Source organism: Tamandua tetradactyla, chromosome 13 (genome assembly GCF_023851605.1).
Source record: "Tamandua tetradactyla isolate mTamTet1 chromosome 13, mTamTet1.pri, whole genome shotgun sequence".
Taxonomy (NCBI): Eukaryota; Metazoa; Chordata; class Mammalia; order Pilosa; family Myrmecophagidae; genus Tamandua; species Tamandua tetradactyla.
The window spans coordinates 23,148,893-23,168,405 of NC_135339.1; the positions used below are offsets into that span (position 1 = coordinate 23,148,893).

At 32.7% G+C, this 19,513-nt stretch overlaps 1 protein-coding gene across 4 annotated transcripts in view; it reads left to right on the forward strand.

Moving 5' to 3' along the window:
• Positions 1 to 19,513, forward strand: part of PPP3CB (protein phosphatase 3 catalytic subunit beta) — a 56,844-nt gene that overhangs the window by 22,567 nt on the left and 14,764 nt on the right. For all 4 annotated transcript variants that reach the window (XM_077124945.1, XM_077124943.1, XM_077124944.1 and 1 more), the window contains exons 3-10: positions 697 to 821; positions 3,986 to 4,097; positions 5,925 to 6,070; positions 6,338 to 6,477; positions 6,582 to 6,659; positions 6,765 to 6,859; positions 9,618 to 9,743; positions 17,052 to 17,129. In XM_077124945.1, coding sequence (XP_076981060.1) covers positions 697 to 821; positions 3,986 to 4,097; positions 5,925 to 6,070; positions 6,338 to 6,477; positions 6,582 to 6,659; positions 6,765 to 6,859; positions 9,618 to 9,743; positions 17,052 to 17,129 — 900 coding nt within the window. The remainder of the gene's footprint in view (positions 1 to 696; positions 822 to 3,985; positions 4,098 to 5,924; positions 6,071 to 6,337; positions 6,478 to 6,581; positions 6,660 to 6,764; positions 6,860 to 9,617; positions 9,744 to 17,051; positions 17,130 to 19,513) is intronic.

The window sequence follows — 19,513 nt, forward strand, 5'->3', positions numbered from 1 at the left end:
TATGTTTTAGATACCATTGTTATTATACCATTAGTTAGTTGCTTGGATATAAAGCACTTTCTTCTTTAGTTGTATCTTATACTAAGTTAATATTACATGGACATTATATTGAATTTCCTAATTATTTTCTGTAATTTTGGTAGTTTTTGCCCATTTTTAGTGAATAAACATGATTCTAAATAATTTGATTTGAGGAAGTTAGTCTAATATGCTCTTGTGAAGGTTTCATTAGTTGTGTTGGCCAAATTTCAGTTTGATTCAACAAGAACTTATTTACTATGCTTTCAATTATATGAGACAAATGCCTCAATGTCATGTAAGATACTAAAGGTTTAGATCTTTTAGAGATTAACAGAAAGTATTGAGTTAGAATGGAGACTACTGCACCATTGTAATTTTGTCATCTTAAAACTAAAATAGAGTTTTGACTTCTTTAAGAGAGGGGCTTTATAAATTTAGGTGAAAATTTTATCACATCACAAATTTCATTATTTCTTGACATCTTGTTCTAGATCTTGAGCACGAGTAGTTGTTTATACATCATCTCTTTTGTGACTCTTCATAGACCATTCCTTCTCGACATTTCTTGTTACCATTTGCACTCTCTCTCTTGTGTAAAAGAACTTAGAATTTAAGTAAAATTTACTATTTCAGAGTGTTTTTTTTTTTCCATATCTAATAATCTTCTTGTTTCAGTGTGTGGTGACATCCATGGCCAATTTTTTGATCTGATGAAACTTTTTGAAGTTGGAGGATCACCTGCTAATACACGATACCTTTTTCTTGGTGATTATGTGGACAGAGGTTATTTTAGTATAGAGGTAATAATCATATACTGTCATTTAATTTGCTGTTAAATGTTAGCATAGATGATTTCCATTAATTCCTAGTAAGATAAGATCATTAAGATACCTGCACTTTGTTCTTTTTAATACCTCTGCATATTCTGAAGTTTTTAGAAGGAGCCACTATTTCCTCTTCTTTCAAATCATTTCGTTTATTTCTTTGTATTACTGTGGTTATATAATTATAATTGCCATTTTTCCCATTGGAAACCATAAATAGACTGAGAGGGTCTTTACTGACCTGTTATGTAGTGGCACTTAAGGATCTATTGCTACTTATCTCTCTTGTCCCAGGACATTAACACATGTGAAAAAAAGATTAGTTGAATTCCCTCCATTTAAATAAATCATATTATGATGCTTTTATTGTTTACGCCCTAGTGTTCCTCATATGTAGCTAAGACCCAGATATTTATATGCAGTCTCCGTGTGTTTTGAAAGAATTCATTGCTTTGAAAAACTTGAGACTATTTTTTTCTTTTGCTCCTTTTTTCCCCTAATTATCTAAATAAAATATGATATAGAACAGTCTGTATTGTTTATATATATATATATATATCTTTTTTCAAAATGTAAATGGAACCATACTATAATACTGTTTTGTAACTTAGATTTTTCATATGTCCCTGTACTGTGAATGGCTTTCCAAGTCAGTGAATATAAATCTACAACATTGTTTTTCCCATTTAATTAATATTTATTCAGTAGAGGGTGTATTAAAAACTTATAAATCTGAGAACTCAACTATACATGTATTAGGGTGACAGGATATTCAGTTTTCAACATATACGTAGGATAGGTACAGCATTATTTTTAATAGTTGCATTGTGTTCCATCAAATAAAGGAACCAAAATTAATTTAATCACTGTTTTATGTTAGATACTTAGGGTTTTCTCGTTTGTGTTTTTTTGTTGTTGTTGTTAAAAATGATGTTTCACAAAATTGTGTGTACATTTTAATTTTAACTACGTTAAAGTAGCTCTGCCTAAGAAAAACAATAAAAATTAAAGACATTTAAAAAAATGATGTTTCAGTAAGCCATATTGTTCATACATCTTTTGCATATTTATCTAATTATTTCTGTAGGATAGATTCCTAGAGGTAGAATTGCTAGGTCAGAGCTCTACCAATAAATAGCTTTTCATAAATAAGTGTGAACATTTAATATGTGCCAAGAGTGTTCTAAGCACTTAACACGTATTGAATAATTCTCAAAACAACGCTGTGAGTTAAGTACTGTTTATTATATCCATTTTTTTGGATGAGGAAACTGAGGCTTAGAGAGGTTAAGTGATTTGCCCAAGGTCAGATTGTTAGTGATTAAGCCAGGCATTCTGACTCCAAGCCTGTGCTCTTAACCACATCTTCCAGTAGCTATTGAAGCCCTACCTGTGAATTTCCCTGCTGGTTACTGTTGTTAATACTCCCTTCTCCAGTGTTTTCAACATACCCTCCTTTCTGAGGTGTGCTAGGATTCCTAGTGGGGAAAGAAATTCAGGAGTCTCTTCACCCTGCTTTCTTTCGGAATTTTGTTATCCTGAGTTCTTCTTCCTCCCACTCATAGTTTGATTTTTAGCCTCTTCAATCTTCCCAGAATTATCTGAGGGCCTCAAAAAAACCAGAAAATAGTCTTTCCTAGCAAAAAAGTTATGGACCTTTGATGAAAATGGTAGAATTTTACAATTTTAGTCAGAAACTAAGCATGCTTTTGTGTATGTCCTTGTGTTAGAGTGTTTTGTAGCTGATTTATTTAATTCAACATTTTATTATAAAAACAATATAAAGAATCAAAAACAAGCACTAAGGACAGGTTGAGTTTATCAAGTATTTCTCTGGGTTTATTACATTTTTCTCTTGTAAATAAAATGAAGGTGTGAATTAGTTACACATTTCAATATATATAAACTGGTTAAAAATAAAGTTTTGTTTCTGTTTTTTATATGATTGAATAAACCATGTTTATTTCCAAATGAAATAGTCCTTCATTTCATTTTTTTAACCATATAAGTAAACGTGAGTCTGTACCTTTTATCTATTTAGAGAAAAGCATCTGCTGACATAAATTGTTACGCTGTTTATTTTAATATTCTTTTTATTTAAAATATTGCATTTTATTTGAATCAACTTAGATAAAATATACCTACCTTTTGTAAGGCAATATTCGTTAGTGTGGATATTAACAAAATAAGCATAAAATATGGACCATTCCTTTCATTAGGCTGCCTGGTACAATGCTTAAGACCAGAGGTTTAGAATCCTGTCTCCATTACTTACATGTTTTGGGGTTTCAGATAGGCTATTTAATTGTTCTTTGTTTCAATTTCCTCATTTGTAAAATAGAGATAATACTACATATTCTATAGGGTTGTTTAACAAGAATTATGTTGTGTTGATACAGCGTAAGTACTCAATAAATGTTAATTGCTATTATTAGTAGTAATAGTAGTAGTAGTATTTGCATGGGCAGGCACTGGGAATTGAACCCAGGTCTCTGGCATGGCAGGCGAGAACTCTACCTGCTGAGCCACTGTGGCCCACCCTAGTTGCTATTATTTTTTTTTTTTTTTTTTTTTTTAAGGAAAGACAGAGAGAAGGAAGGAAGGATAGAAGGAAGGAAGGAAGGAAGAAAGGGAAACATCTTTTTTTAAACATTTTCTTGTTTTATTGTATTCTGTTTCTCCGTTTTTTGTTACATGGGCTGGGGCCGGGAATCGAACCGAGGTCCTCCGGCATAGCAGGCAAGCACTTTGCCCGCTGAGCCACCGCGGCCCGCCCAATTTTTAACATTATTATTTTATTTACTAATATCCCTATGAAGGAAACCATTCTGCCAATTGTTTTTATAGCAAACAATCTGTAAATCTAAAGTAATTGAATAGATATTTGACTTATTCATTAAAAAAATATTTATTACTCTTCTAGTATTTGCTAGGTACTTTCCTAGGAGTAGAAGTAGAGAAGTGAATAATATGATTAAATCCCTTATTTCACAGAACTTAAAATCTGGTAAGAGACAAAGAGAGAGAAAAAGAGTAATGAGATATAAGGGTAATAGGGTTAGAAGAAAAGGAGCTAAAATCAAACAACTTGATTAAACACAAATACAAGATAAATTCATTGAAAACATTTTCTTTTTCAGTGTGTCTTATATTTATGGGTCCTGAAGATTCTATACCCAAGCACATTATTTCTCCTGAGAGGCAACCATGAATGCAGACACCTAACTGAATATTTTACTTTTAAGCAGGAATGTGAGTATTGCCAGGAGAAATGTATTTTACTTCCTTAGTATTCTTTTAGAGTACTGTCATAGTAAGAGTTATGCAGACTTTTAGTGCAACTTGTGAGAACAGATTTTGTGTCTAAAGAGATGAGCTTTGAGGAAGATTGTCAAGAGTGCTGTAGTGCTTAATGGCATTTAATTCAGAAGTTTTCGTTTCAATATTTCCTATTAAGTTCAGTTTTTACAAATATACTTAGGAACAGTTTTGAGTTTTGTATATAGTATTAATGTTAAAATTATTTTTCCTAAAAGGAAGAATAAAAATCAAAAGAAAAAAATGTTTTGTTGTTGTTACATTGGAGACTTGTCCCCCAATCTTGAGATGTTCCCATGAAGATTCTTAACAAATCATTCATCCTGTCTTCATTGCAGATAGTTTCAAGCACACTATTAATGAAATTGAAATTCCTAACCTACAAAAGTAACTGCATTTGTTCCTTAAATTATTGTAGTGGTGGTAATCTAATAGACAAAAGTGTCTATCTGATATAGAGCAGTGTTTCTTTTCTCACATTTCATACCTATGTACTTGTTATTATCTAATACTATATTGTCTTGAAGTTAAGTTCTAAAAATAAAAATAATTTCAGTTTTATTTAGACTCCAAAACATGACCCAATAAAGATCACATTAGTAGAGACTTGCAGTAAAAGGAGAAAAATACAGTAAAGGATAATGGTAGAGGTGACAAATTCATATACCTTCAAGCATGTTCATATACCTAAGTGAATATAAGAAGAGACCCGGAAAATGCTTGCTTGAACTAAAAGCAATCAAATTAAAATTTTTATTAAACCACAGTGTTAAAAAGCAGGTCTCTCAGCAGACTCTACTTTAGAATCTTCTGATTGCTCGATACAGATTTTCTCATATTTGAGTATTTGTATTAAAGCGGGAAATAGGAATTAAGCTCTTATAACTTATTAATTAATAATTAACAAATCACCCATCAAAATCCTACCAAAAACATAAAATATCCAGAAATTTAAAGATATAAAGGAACAAAGGAATGTGCATGATACCTCTTTGAAAGTAAATGGTACTTTGATTTGGATTAGGTTTTGTCTTTCTTGTGTGCCTACATTGGCTTCCCGCTTCACTGCCCATTTTAAGCATTCATTGTAGATGAAAGGAACCCCTCAGCTCCTCCAACATATGAATATGATATTTTCTTTCATTTTTTAAAAAATTGAATAGGCCTAGTATTCCTATGGTGTAGTGGTCTGGCCTGTAATGTCAATAAAGTAGTCACTAAAGTAAGTATTAAAACTACTATAACCTTAAATATAGTTCTAATTTCACCCTACTTAGCCCATAAAGGTGAAGGGTTGAGTTGTTTTTAGAAATTTGGCATTATATTTTTAGTAGTATTTATGACTATCTTCTGTATACCCAGAATAAAATTAGAGAGGACAAACATTTTGTCTTCATAATGTTAGACCTATAGCTAACATTACTTACTTTTGTTGATCCTTAATGGGAAAGATGCTATTACCCTTTTTATTTTCCCCTAAATTTATATACATTAAAATTCACTCTTTGTGGTGTTCAGTTTTATGAGTTTTCACAAATGCGTCAAGTTATCTACCACCCACAGTGATGATACAGAAAAGTTTCGTTACCCCATAAATTTCTTCTTTCTTCCTTAATAGTCCCCCATTTACCCATTCTCAGTCCTGCTATGTATTCCATTTCTGTTGTTTTCTTTACTTGGTTTTAATAATCAATTGTGTATTTATGTTTTCAAAATGATCACCTAGTAATGTAGTTTTCATTTAACTTTTTCTTTTTCTAGGTAAAATTAAATATTCAGAAAGAGTCTATGAAGCCTGTATGGAAGCTTTTGATAGCTTACCTCTTGCTGCACTTTTAAACCAACAGTTTCTTTGTGTTCACGGTGGACTTTCTCCAGAAATACACACACTGGATGACATTAGGAGAGTGAGTATATATATTTTAATTCCAAGATTGATTCCTATTTATAATACTTTGTTGGGTAGAAATCATAAGCTTCAAACTTCATTTCACTGCCAAGGCTAGGTAATGGTAAAAATTAATATTCTGATATTTTAAGGAAATATCTTCTAATCATTCTGAACAGTGTAGTATGTTCAGTATTCAATGTTGGTATCACTGTCCCATGTCCATCCCCTCCTAACTTTTGACGGATTATTTCTGTTCTTCGTTTTTCTTTTCTTTCCTTCACAGTTAGATAGATTCAAAGAACCACCTGCATTTGGACCAATGTGTGACTTGCTATGGTCCGATCCTTCTGAAGATTTTGGAAATGAAAAATCACAGGAACATTTTAGTCACAATACAGTTCGAGGATGTTCTTATTTTTATAAGTAAGGAAAAATATCCCTGATTAATCCCATTGTAGCTGTTCAAATAGCATATGCTTCATATAGAAAAGCACTGGTTTACTTAATTTACTCTGTTTTCCCCACAGCTATCCAGCAGTGTGTGAATTTTTGCAAAACAATAATTTGTTATCGATTATTAGAGCTCATGAAGCTCAAGATGCAGGGTAAGAATTCTGTTTCCCTAACCCAAATTAACACCTTAAATACAAATCATACTTAGTAACCATGATTGATGCTTTACGATGCATATTAAGCTATTTGTTTTGCAGCTATAGAATGTACAGAAAAAGTCAAACTACAGGGTTCCCTTCATTAATAACAATTTTTTCGGCACCTAATTACTTAGATGTCTACAATAATAAAGGTAAGATGTCGTTGATAAAAAAAAATTGTTAAACAACTTAGCATTTTAATTAACTTATTTTTTTAAAAGAATATAATAGAAAGGGGGCATTGTTTGAAACTGTAACAATCCAAACGCTATAAAAAATTATATGATATAAGGGAGGGGAGAAAACAAGATAAAAATCCAAAATGTGAAACTAAATCATATGTAACCATTTCACAACTTGTCATATACAAAAACTGTCTCATAAAAGAATCCTCTGAGTTAGGTACTTCAAACTAAGCCAAGCATTGTTTTCTCTAAGTCCCTTTTCTTTAATCTTCTTTCCCTTATGTTCACAAGAATGCTTTCTTGTTTGCATAAAGCTGCTGGGGCTTTGACCATTTCATTTATTTGCTCTGTCCAGTTGTTTAGTTTATCATGTTTCTTGTTTTATGTTCTCTGATCTAGGTTCTCTTTCCCTTTCCAATTCCTTATTCTTACTTCTGTGAAAATTTGTAGTTGAGCCCTCTTTGATTAATTTACTCTTACCTCCCTTCAGCAATACATTTTGTCCCTTCCTTTCTTTTACTCCTTTTCCTCCCTTTTTCTTGTATCTTTATTCTTTACCTTTTGGCTGGTGGTTTTCATTCCCTTGCCCTCCCTGCAAATATGATCTATCTGTAATAATTGGGTTTCACTGAACTTTGAACATCTATCAGTTATTGATAGATAATGCCAAAGGATCTTAACCTAGTTAAGTGTGTACCAAGGACATTGAAGATGAGATTGCATATGTTTATGTGGTTCACATTTTCAGAAGAGGAAATTAAGAGATCAGCTCCTATTCTGTCTTGACATGTCTGGAATTCAGTTGACTATGCCATAGTTTCCAGGGTCAGACTGAGTGGTGTGCCAGGAGGAAAGAACAGAAGGTTAAAGACTTCTAAAAGCGCATTTAGAGAGATGAGGTCATTGTTGATTATGGGTAATGGTGTCAGTTTAAAGGATATGCAAAATAAGAGTTTTTTTGGAAAATGGGAAGTGGTGGTTAAAAAGTAAAACGTTTGCTTTAAAATCAGACAGTAGCATTCTGGCTAATAACTTTGATAACAGAATATGCTATAAGAATGTATGCTATGTTAATTACTCAAACAGCTGTACTATAGAAGTTAACTGAATTGCTGATCGTAGAAGCTGGTATCAGTGCAGCTTCTAAGGATTATGCCAGTGCTTGAATATTCCTTTGGTTATATTGTAGTTGAAAATTCTATTTATAAAATTATATAATGAAGTTTGACTTCATTTTTGAGGAGAAGCATATCTAAGTTCTAGCTCTATATTGAAGAACACAATCTAGTGCTACATTTACCTTTCCTTCAGTACTCTAATTCCTCAACTGTGACCTCTCCTTGTCAGTATTAAAGGAGCTAGTTTTCAGTGCTCAGTTAATAACTGCTGCACTGGTTGTCCTTTCTCAGTTGGAGTTAGGAGATTAAGGATCAAATTTTTAAGACTTAGAAAAGAAACTCAAACCATTGAATCTGTCTTGTCAAAATCAAATGTCTCTTCGTAGTTCCAAGTCGGTATATAGTGTATATTATTTGAGTACGTACATGGTTTAGTTATGTTTGTAATGTTCATCCCATCCTTAGGCAATTTTCTAGATTCTTTTTTCTGTTTTATTCTAAATAAGGTCTAAAAGCTTGGTTTTAGCCTATAATTTCTGAGGGTAAATTTAAAAATATTTGTATTTCACATGGGAAGATCACTTATTCCTATCATGTTATTAAATGGAAACACATAGTAGGATTATTATTGAGTATATTAGCCAAAATCATGAATCTTAGAATTTAACAACTGCATTCATTTCTTTTCATTAAAATGAAAAAAAAAATGTAACCACATACTTATTATAATATTTACAAAGCATTTTATAATTTTAGGTGCTTCCATGTGAAATACATTCTCTGCTCTTAAAACAAACTTCTGAGGTAGCCAGTGTGGACACACTAGTAGTCCCATTTTATAAATGAGGAACAGTACATGCTATAATCTAGATTAGAAGCTGGCCCTTTTAACACAGTAAATCCATAAAATAATATAACTAGTGACTGAAATCTGTAAGTTAATTTAATATCTTAATTCAACACATTGAAACATAGAAAGATATCTGAAATTGAGATAAATATTTTACGTTGGAGTTATTTGGTTATAATATTTTCTCTTTTGAGATCTACTGGAATTTTTTTCTAAATGAAGTAAAATATTTCTTTGTAGTTTCACCAGGTTTCCCATCTTAAATGATATAAATACATTCATAAGTAAAATGATTATATTGGTATTTTTGCTTTCTTACCATTCAGCTATCTTTTTCAGGTTTCCTGCAACTGAAAAGACCCTCTTAAATTCCTTCAACTTGTTTAAACTTTTAAACCTAGAAAATTGCTTATTTCCATCCTGTGTTTCCTCTAAAAGTTAAGTTTTCACAATTTTGGATTTAGTAAAACTGTATAATCATTGGATTGTAAATAAAAGCAAATGAGGAAAGAATCTGGAAAATCAATAAAGAGTGAAGATCTGACTGTTGTTTTATATAAAGGTGTATTATATAAAATGTATTGAAAACAAATAGCATGTTATTACTAGAAACTAGTTCCTACCTCCCTTTACCGTCCCTGATTCCACACATCCCCTGACCCCTCTCTCCCCAAAAGATATTTTTCTACTTTTATGTGTTTTATACATTTTGTTCTAAAGACAAATTTTTACATTGACATTCAAACTTATCTTGCAGCTGCTGTATTAAAGTATGAAAATAATGTGATGAATATTCGGCAGTTTAACTGTTCTCCACACCCTTATTGGTTGCCCAATTTTATGGATGTCTTCACATGGTCTTTACCATTTGTTGGAGAAAAAGGTATGATTTTTGTTTAAAAAACAAGCTATTGTTTTATTCCTGTTACATTTACTCCAGTTTACTATCACAGGCCAATGCTTGCTAGAGGAAACTCAAATCTAGTTTTACTGTGTGTTCAGCTGTACTTGTGTCAGTGAGTGTGGATATGAGAGCCTCATAGATATTTTAGTTAGCTTTTTTTTTCAGCCCCCAAGTGAGGATGTCTAGGGATATGGGAGAAGACTTATAAATAGCCCCAATGTTGTCTTCAGCTGTTGGTTTTCTTTTTTTCTTTAGCCTAAATCTTTTATGAAGGAATAGAGGAAGAGATTTGCTTGGGAGTAGACCCTTGCATAATTTGATACCACTTTTGGAATGTCACAGCAATTCATGGGATAATTTATTTGGCATTGTTGCTCATTCTCTCTATACTATGAGAGAAATTCAGTTTTTAACCTAATATTTCTTCTCATATATATCAAAGATATGTATAGAATTTTGGTGGTGATACTTTTCTGATAATTTATTGGGATACCTATTAGCACAAATCTAATAGGCTTTTTAAGGGACATAAATACTATTAAGAAATTTTGTTTTCTTTTACTTCTAGATATTGAATCCTATAGAACTCTTAGGATTTCCTTATTTATCACATTCTTCATTTCTGTTTTAGTGGTAATTTCTGCACAACAGACATGACTATAAAACATTTTGTTCCATAGACCCCCATGTTTTTTCTCACCTCTTCCATGTTACGAAATGTTCCTTTCTGTGTGAGACTCTTCTGCCAAAGCAGATTTTGGTTCTAAAATTTAGAGTTAATATTTAAACAGTTTATGTTGCACAGGTTTTCTGCAGATTGCCTTCTGTCTTTGTCAGTTACTCAGTAGGTCCACATTAAGCTAATATGGAAATAGAATTACCACTTTAGCATTTGAGAAGGGAGCCAGTTAAGGGCATAAGGCAAGGGGTGCATTACACTTATAACCTTCTATCTTTGGGATATGAGAAATAGTTCAGTCATAGCAGCATCAAGCTAATGAGAATTTAAGAATTCATGTTGCTCATTTTCCTGCCTCCAGGCTTAACTGCAACTCAACCATTTTAATATAATGTGAATGGGGTTGGGGAATGGGGAGGATAAGGATAGGAGGAAAATGAACATTTCATAGATATCTTACTTGGTTTTCTGATGCCTCCACAATAAGGAAATACTTAATTATTACTAATTTAAATACTTAATGATATGTGTGTGAAAACAAAGAAGGAAATAATAATAGTTTTTTCCTCAACTATTACACCAATCATACCCAGGGCATCATTAAGTTTTGTTGGTTTGGTTTTTTTGTTTTTTACACCTTTTTTTTTTTGAAATACCATCAAACTTATAGGACAGTTATAAAAAGAATACAAACCCCATACAGAGTACTCTAGTATAACCCCCAGATACCCAGATCCATCAGTTTTAACATTCTACCACATTAGCTGTATCATGCAAACTATCCATCCATCGTTCTATCAGTCCATCCATCCATCCATCCATATATCTATCTACCTGCTGTTTGTAATCTATTTATCAATCTAATACCTGAATGTAGGTTATATACATCATGCTCCTTGAACCCTTAATATTGTCATGCACATTTACTAAGATTTTCCAAGAACAAGAGTATTCACTTATGTATCCCCTTTAACTGTGTTATCCAGTTCAAGATATTTAAGAATGATATGAAGTTTATAGTCTATGTTTGATTTTTTTTTTTCTTCCTTCACTGTTAGATCCTGTCCAGGGTAATGCAGTGCTTTTAATTGTCATTGTCTTTTCAGTAGCTTTTAAAAAAATTAATCCTGGGGACATATATATATATATACCACATAAATTTTCCCATTTCAGCCATACCATTCAGTGGGATTATTCACATTCAGATTATTAGAATACCCTCACCATCTTCCATTGCTAAAACTGCCCCATCTCCCAAAACAGAAACCCTACATCCATTTTGCAGGAACTCCATATTCCCCGGCCCCCTGTCTCTGGCACCCTGTACTCTGATCTCTGTTTCCATGGGCTTGCATATTCTCTGATAATTTCTTTGTAGTTACCATGGGGCTTAAATTTAATTTAATAGTGTGAATCTATAACATTCTCATTTGCTTTAATACTAACTTTAATAGTGTCACAAACTGTGTTCCCACACCCCTCTGTTCCCCCTACATTTATGTAGTTCTTGTCTTACATGTTTATATGAGTCCTAAACCACTGATTTCTCATTACATTTTAAACATTTGCCTTTTAGATCGTGTGAGAAGTACAAAGCAGTTACAAACCAAAAATAATACTAGCATTTATATTTACCCCAGGGGTTACCCTTACTAGAGATCTTTATTTCTTCATATAACTTTGATCTGATGTCTATTATCCTTTTCTTTCAATTTTTAGCATCTCTTATAGGGCTTTATTTCTTCATGTAGCTTTGATCTGATGTCTATTATCCTTTTCTTTCAATCTTTAACATCTCTTATAGGGCCAAGCTAGTGGTGATGTATTCCCTCAGCCTTGTTTATCTGAGAATGTCTTAATTTCTCCCTCATTTTTGAAAGGCAGTTTTGCCAGATCTCCACCCACCCCCACCCCCATTGACATGGATACAGTGTCCCCTCTTCCCTAAGAAACTGAGTTTTCTCATAGTCCCAGGACACTACATGTCCTATAGCTAGCAGTCCTTTGGCCTTAGGCGGCATGACTTGACTGCTCTCCCACAGCATTCAGTAAGAGAGTTTCATGAACTGCCTTCTACCCAGAGGGCAGATTCTCAGATGATGAGTCCCTTGGATCATCAACAGACAGATTGGGTTAGACATACATGCTCCCAGTATGTGAATGAGGGTTACTCTGCTTTTTCTGGAATTGGGACCATCTATCCACACTGGGATCATGGGCAGCCTGTGCACTGAGCTGGTGAGGGATAGATAATGGCCAGCCAGGGCACTAGGAGATCCTTCTGCTTTTAGTTAGCCTTTTTCTTGATTTGGCACTTAATTTTTAGTTCTTTAACTGCTTTTTTGGAATTTTGAGAAAGTTGTTTCTGCCATTTCTCACTGTTTTTTCATGGCTTGTCTAGGGACCAGGCCCTAAAGTATCTCACTCCTCCATTTTGATTGAGGCAGGGCCCACAACTTATACAGTGAACTTGTAAGTGAACTTAATAATTACGTAGTTTAACTTTTCTGGAGAGAAAAGAAGATTTAGTCTAATTTCTGTGGCTCTCTGTTAAGTAAAGATGGAGCATTGTATGTTTCTGTCAGCGTTTCCTACTTTTGAAGTCTGCTGCTAATGGTTTTTGATTCTTCTTTTGCCACTCTAAATCATGTAAGTTAGAATTACCTTTTGAACATTTTTTGTGGTTTTTCTGTGACTCCTCTAAATTATTTACACTTTTCAAAAACTGAAGCTCAAATATGACATTATATGTAAATTGAATCCTAGCCAATGTTGAGTGCAGTAAGAAAATTTTCTCAAACTTTTGCATATTTTACCATGTTGATACGTTAGTTGTTCAAAGAGCCTAAGTACTTGCTCATTCTAATGAAAATTTTCTTTTAGTATGAGAAACAGCATCTCATTTGTTCTGTTTCCAAAAACCAGTTTGTATTTGATCTATTTGATCTAATATCTAGTCACTAACCTAGCCCAGAAGCTTCCTGAGAGCCTGGGTTAGCCCTGAAGTTTAGGTGAAAGCAGTGTTTAGTAACCTGTTTATTAAAGTACCCCTTATCTTTTTTTTGAGAACCCCCTTTATACTTTATTTATTGTTTCTTCACATTCTCATGTTGGAAAATTTCCAATAAATGCATAATGTAATACAGCAATTAATGTAATATGAGTAATGTAATATGTAGTATATGTACTTACATATAATGAATGCCTGTATATTTATTACTCAGCTTTAACAATTATCAAATCATGTCCAAAATGATTTCATTTGTATTCCCATCTACTGCACTTCTCCACCCTCAATTAATTTGAAGCAAATCTCAGCTATCATTTTTTTTCATCCATTAATACTTCAGAATGTATTTCTAGGAGATAAGAGCTCTTAAAAAAAAATGCCTAACAATGTTTTTTAGTTTCTGAATACAAAGCCTTTTTGAAAATCTGATGAAAGTTAATGGATTTTTATCCCAGAAAATTTCATAACAATTTCAGAAGGTTTATAGATCTGAAATAAGTTAGCACACCATTTCAGGCTTATTGACCTCAATTTATGAACCTCTGTTTTGGAGGGTCCAATGTGGATTTGTGTTCCATAGAAGGTTACACATGTAAGATTTATTCATTTACTAGATTTTTTTAAAAAGTCTGCTTTGTTCAAGGTACTGAGGATACAAAGATACAAGATATTATTAGTCTTTGCAGATTAATAGGGGACTTAGATACGTAAATAATAATAAAATATAATATGGTAAGTACTTCAAGAGAGATAAGTGCATAGTTTTATAGGATTTAAGTGAAGAGCAGAGGTTATTTTTGTCAGAGGGATTAAGGTAGCATTTGAACTGAGACTTCAAGAATGGTGGAAGTTTACTGGTAGATATGGATAAGGAATTTGTAGGTAAGAGAACTTCCCAAGCCTGAGTCTGAAAACAAGGAAGCGTAAGGTCTCTTGGACAAATAATGAATGGTTCAGTTTGATTGGAGCATAGGATATATGAATGACATTCGTAAAACAAGAATTAAAAATTAGGTCAGTGCTAGATCATTAGGCTCTTGATCACATACAGAATTTGGAAATGTAATAAATGGCAAGAAGCCACAGAAACAGAATTATATGACCATGATAGTCATTTGGGAAAATTACTCTGGTAAGGTGGACTGGATGGAGGAAAAGCTAGTTTGGGATACCTTCTATGAAGCTCCATCAGTAGTCAAATAGAAAAATAATGAAGCCATGGTAGCATTAGAAATGGAGAGCAGGGAAGAACCGCAAGAGCTATATCAGCAGAATCAGTGAGATTTAGCAAGATTTTATGTTTAAGGGGAGGGGATGGTTGAAGATATCTTGGATGTTGTAAGTCAGGTAATGATGGTCCCATTAACACCATCTAATGAAAACCTCCTGTTATTCCAGCATCCCCTCACTCCATCATAGCTACTCTTCATCTTCACTGTGCTCTCCAGGTCTTTGAGTATGTCATTTCCTCCTCATTTAGATCCTCACTTGCCTCTTTTCCTTCTTCAAATTCCTTTCTTTTGTCTTTCTACTTTCATTCATTCTGTAAATGTTAACCTTAATAAAGTACATTCGTCAGTTTTTCCATTCCTACAGCCAGGCTATAAAGCACATTTATGTAATGCTACGGAAATAAGTTGCTACCCTTTTATTTCTAGCTGAGTTCTCATAAAGGACATCCTTTATGTCCCTGGTCTATATCCTCTCTCATTTTCCTTAGAAGATATTCTTCATTTTCATCCTTTTTTCTAAAACAGTGTCTTTTCCTAAACTCTTCCTTCACTCTCAGAAAAAACACATGCCGCTAGTGGGAAATTTTAGTATTTACTGTTCCCCATGCTCTATAACTACACTCATCTTTAATGCTTCTCTTTTTTTCCTACCTTTCTTTTTCACATTCTCTATACTCTAGCCATAACACAGCATAGCCAATTTCCTGAACGTGCCATGCTCTTTAAATTTTATGCCTTCATATTTAAAATTTTTTAATAATAGCTTCATGGAAATATAATTTTACATACCATAAAATTTACCTATTTAAATTGTATAATTCGATAGATTTTGGTGTATTCACAGATTTGTACAACCATCACTACAGTCCGTTTTGGAACATTTTAATCATCCCCTCAAAGAAATACTATACCCATTAGCAATCACTTCCTTTTCCCCCTAATGTTCTTTGTTTCCACTGCTACCCATCCCATCAACCACTAGTCTATTTTCTGTCTTTATAGATTTGCCCATTTCTGGACATTTCATATAACTGGAATCAGATAATTGTTGTCTTTCTTTTGTGACTGACTTCTTTCACTCAGTATAATGTTTTCAAGGTTCATCCATGTTTTAGCATGAATCAGGACTTCATTCATGTTTAGGGCTGAATAATACTCCATTTGAGGACATACCACATTTTTTGTTCAAAGTTGATGGTTTTGGGTTGTTTCTACTTTTTGGCTGTTGTGAATAATGCTCTTATGAACATTCATTTACAAGTTTTTATATGGACATATGTTTTCATTTTTCCTGGGCATAAATCTAAGAATTGCTGGTAGCAAAAGTGAAACCTTTTGTGAAACTGCTAAACTGTTTTCCAAAATGTCTGCACCATTTACATTCCAACCAGCAATTATAAGGGTTGTAATTTCTCCATATACTTTTCAACACTTGTGTTATCTTTTTCTTTTTTAAAAAAAAAAGCAGTTTTATTCACACATCATATAGTCCATCAACATGTACAATCATTGGCTCTCAGTATAATCACAGACTTGTGCTTTCATCACTAAAATTTCATCAATTTTAGATACTTTTCTTGCTCCAAAAAGAAAAATCCCATACCCCTTATACCATCTTATTATTGACACTTAGCATTGTTTGGGTACCTTTGTTAGAATTGATGGAAGAATATTATTTACTGTTAACTGTGGTCCATAGTTTGCATTAGGTGCGTATTTTCCCGTATATCACCCTATTATTAGCACGTTATAGTTTTGTCACACATTAGTTCTAATTCCTGGGAAGAACATTCTTATATTTGTACTATTAACCTCCTTCATTATCCACTACAGGGTTTAATATGTTATTTACTCCCTTGTTTCATCCTCTAGCTTTCCTTCTGGTGACACATAAAACCCTAAACCTCCCCTTTCATGACAGTCACACAGGATTCAGCACTATTATTTACACGTGATAATGTGCTACCTAGGACTTTTTATAAACAATGGAATTGTACCATGATTTTTTTTTACCACTTAATGCTAAACTATGCTTAGCCTTATATCCATGATGAGAAATTAAAATGTGTATCATTCAGATGTTATTTATATCTGTTCTTATCTCTGTGGGGCTTCGTTTTTTCTGAAACCTGAAATTTTATTCTGTAAAAAAATCTCTCTCTCAGATTTGTTATTCATTTTCTTCATTTCAGAAGCCTTTTATAATTTATTTCTGTCATTCCTGATATCAGAATGTGTTAGTCATCTTGGGTTAAAAGTTATTTGACCATTTATATGAATAACTGTATATACAAATAGACAGTTGTATATGATAAGCTAACATGTAACTTTTATTTATTTATTAATTAACTTTTATTTTTTAATAGTCACAGAAATGTTGGTAAATGTTCTGAGTATTTGCTCTGATGATGAACTAATGACTGAAGGTGAAGACCAATTTGATGGTATGATTATTCATTTTACTATTTTTTTATTGTGAAATGGTATGTCCTCATTACCTAACCTCAGTATAATTGCTCTGCAAAAAACAATCTTTACTCTCAAATGGTTTTGCTATTTGATAAGTGATGAGTCACTTTTTTCAGATATTCTTTACAACTTAAAAATAATTGTAGTGATTTTATTTTTTATGGAGGTATGAGGAAGAAGAGTTTTGGGAAAAGGGAAAGTTGGAAGCAAAACAAGAGGAAAGGAAAATTGAAAGGTACTAAAGGGTTGAGGTTCTTCATGAATATGGATACTGCTTAGAAAAGAAGGATAGAAGTGCTTTTTGTTTTATATAGTATTCTTACATACTTATATCCCCAAGGTTGCTTTCACTTCTTCCTTCCAAAAACTGAAGCAGACTGTTCCCAATTTATGTGTAGTGGTTCTAAAAGACCGTTGTTAATTTAATTTGGGATTCAGAAAGCGTTCTTTTCCATAGAAACAAGGTTATATGTGGTTGGTAATTTCTATGTAAGCCAACAAACCTATGTACCTAATATATGTTTGAGGTATAAATTAATATCATAGAAACAAAATTTCCTTTATTTTAATGTGAAAAAAGTTATTTAAAACATTTCAGTTTTAATTTGTATTTAAAATTTAAATCAACTGAGCAAACAACAAAAAGGTAAACCAGTTGTTAGCTTAAAAGTTTATTCTGGGAGACCCGGGTTCAATTCTCAGACCATGTACCTAAAAAAAAGGATACCGTAGCCATGCTGGAACCTAGGTTCGATTCCCGGTGCCTGCCTATATAAAAAAAAAACAAACTTTATTTCCTTCACATCTTTATTTTAGTATACACTTTATAGTTGTAATTAGTGTATGTATATTTCCAAGTATTAACTTGGTCTATACTTTGGTAAGTTTTAATAGCTTACATATTTCTAAGTATGTTAACATATTGTAATTTTCATAGTTAATCTCACATTTTAAATTATCCTACTATGAGTAGCAATCCAATAAATAACTTTTTACAATAGCTTTTATTTTCCTTGGAATAAATTTCTAGATGACAATTACAGAGTTAAAGAATTTGAATTATTTGAGCTATAAATTGTCTTATTGCTTTCCAGAAGAACTAGACCAATACTAAGTACCTTTAGCAATCCATTTATAGCCCCCTTTCTTTATAGGCCCACCTCACTTTTTCTTATTTTACATACTAGTAAATTATAGTTGATTAAATTGACATTTCTTTGATTCCTAGTAATACTAAGTGTTCTAGTTTGCTAGTTGCCAGAATGCAGCCTGCCAGAAATGGAATGGCTTTTAGCAAGGGGAATTTATTAAGTTGTAAGTTTACAGTTCTAAGGCCATGAAAATGTCCCAATTAAAACAAGTCTATAAAAAGGTCCAAATTAAGGCACCAACATGCCTTCACTTAAGAAAGGCAATAAAGTGCAGGGTTTCTCTCTCTCAGTTGGAAAGGCACATGGTGAAAACAGCAATGCTTGCTAACTCCAGCAGCTAACTCCAGGCTTCTTCTTTTTTTTTTTTTGTGGGAGATATACAAAGGTATTCATCATTTATTCAAGAAATATTTTCTAGATTCTATGAGGAATGTTCACAAGTATTACTTTATTCAACAAGTACTTACTGAAAATCTTTTTTTGAGGCACATTATAGGACACATTATCATTTTTTAAAATTAATTTTTAATGTTTAAAAAATAAAACAACAAAGTCAAACATTCTTTACAAATGATCATTCCATTCTGCATACATAATCAGTAATTCGCAATATCATCACATAGTTGCATATTCATCATCATGATCATTTCTTAGAACATTTGCATCTATTCAGAAAAATAAATAAAAAGAAAACAGAAAAAAACTCACACATACCATACCCCTTACATTCCCTTTTCATTGATCACTAGCATTTTTTATTGATCACTAGCATTTCAATCTACTAATTTTATTTTAACATTTGTTCCCCTTGTTATTTATTTTTAAGCCATATGTTTTACTCGTCTGTTGATAAGGTAGGTAAAAGGAGCATCAGACACAAGGTTTTCACAATCACACAGTCACATTTCACAATCACACAGTCACATTGCGAAAGCTGTGTCATTATACAATCATCTTCAAGAAACATGGCTACTGGAACACTGTTCTACGTTTTCAGGCAGTTCCCTCCAGCTTCTCCATTATATCTTCACTAACAAGGTGATACCTATTTAATGCGTAAGAATAACCTCCAAGATAACCTCTCTGTTTGGAATCGCTCAGCCATTGACACTTTATGTTGTCTCATTTCACTCTTCCCATTTTTGTTTGAGAAGGTTTTCTAAATCCCTTGATGCTGAGTCCCAGCTCATTCTAGGATTTCTGTCCCA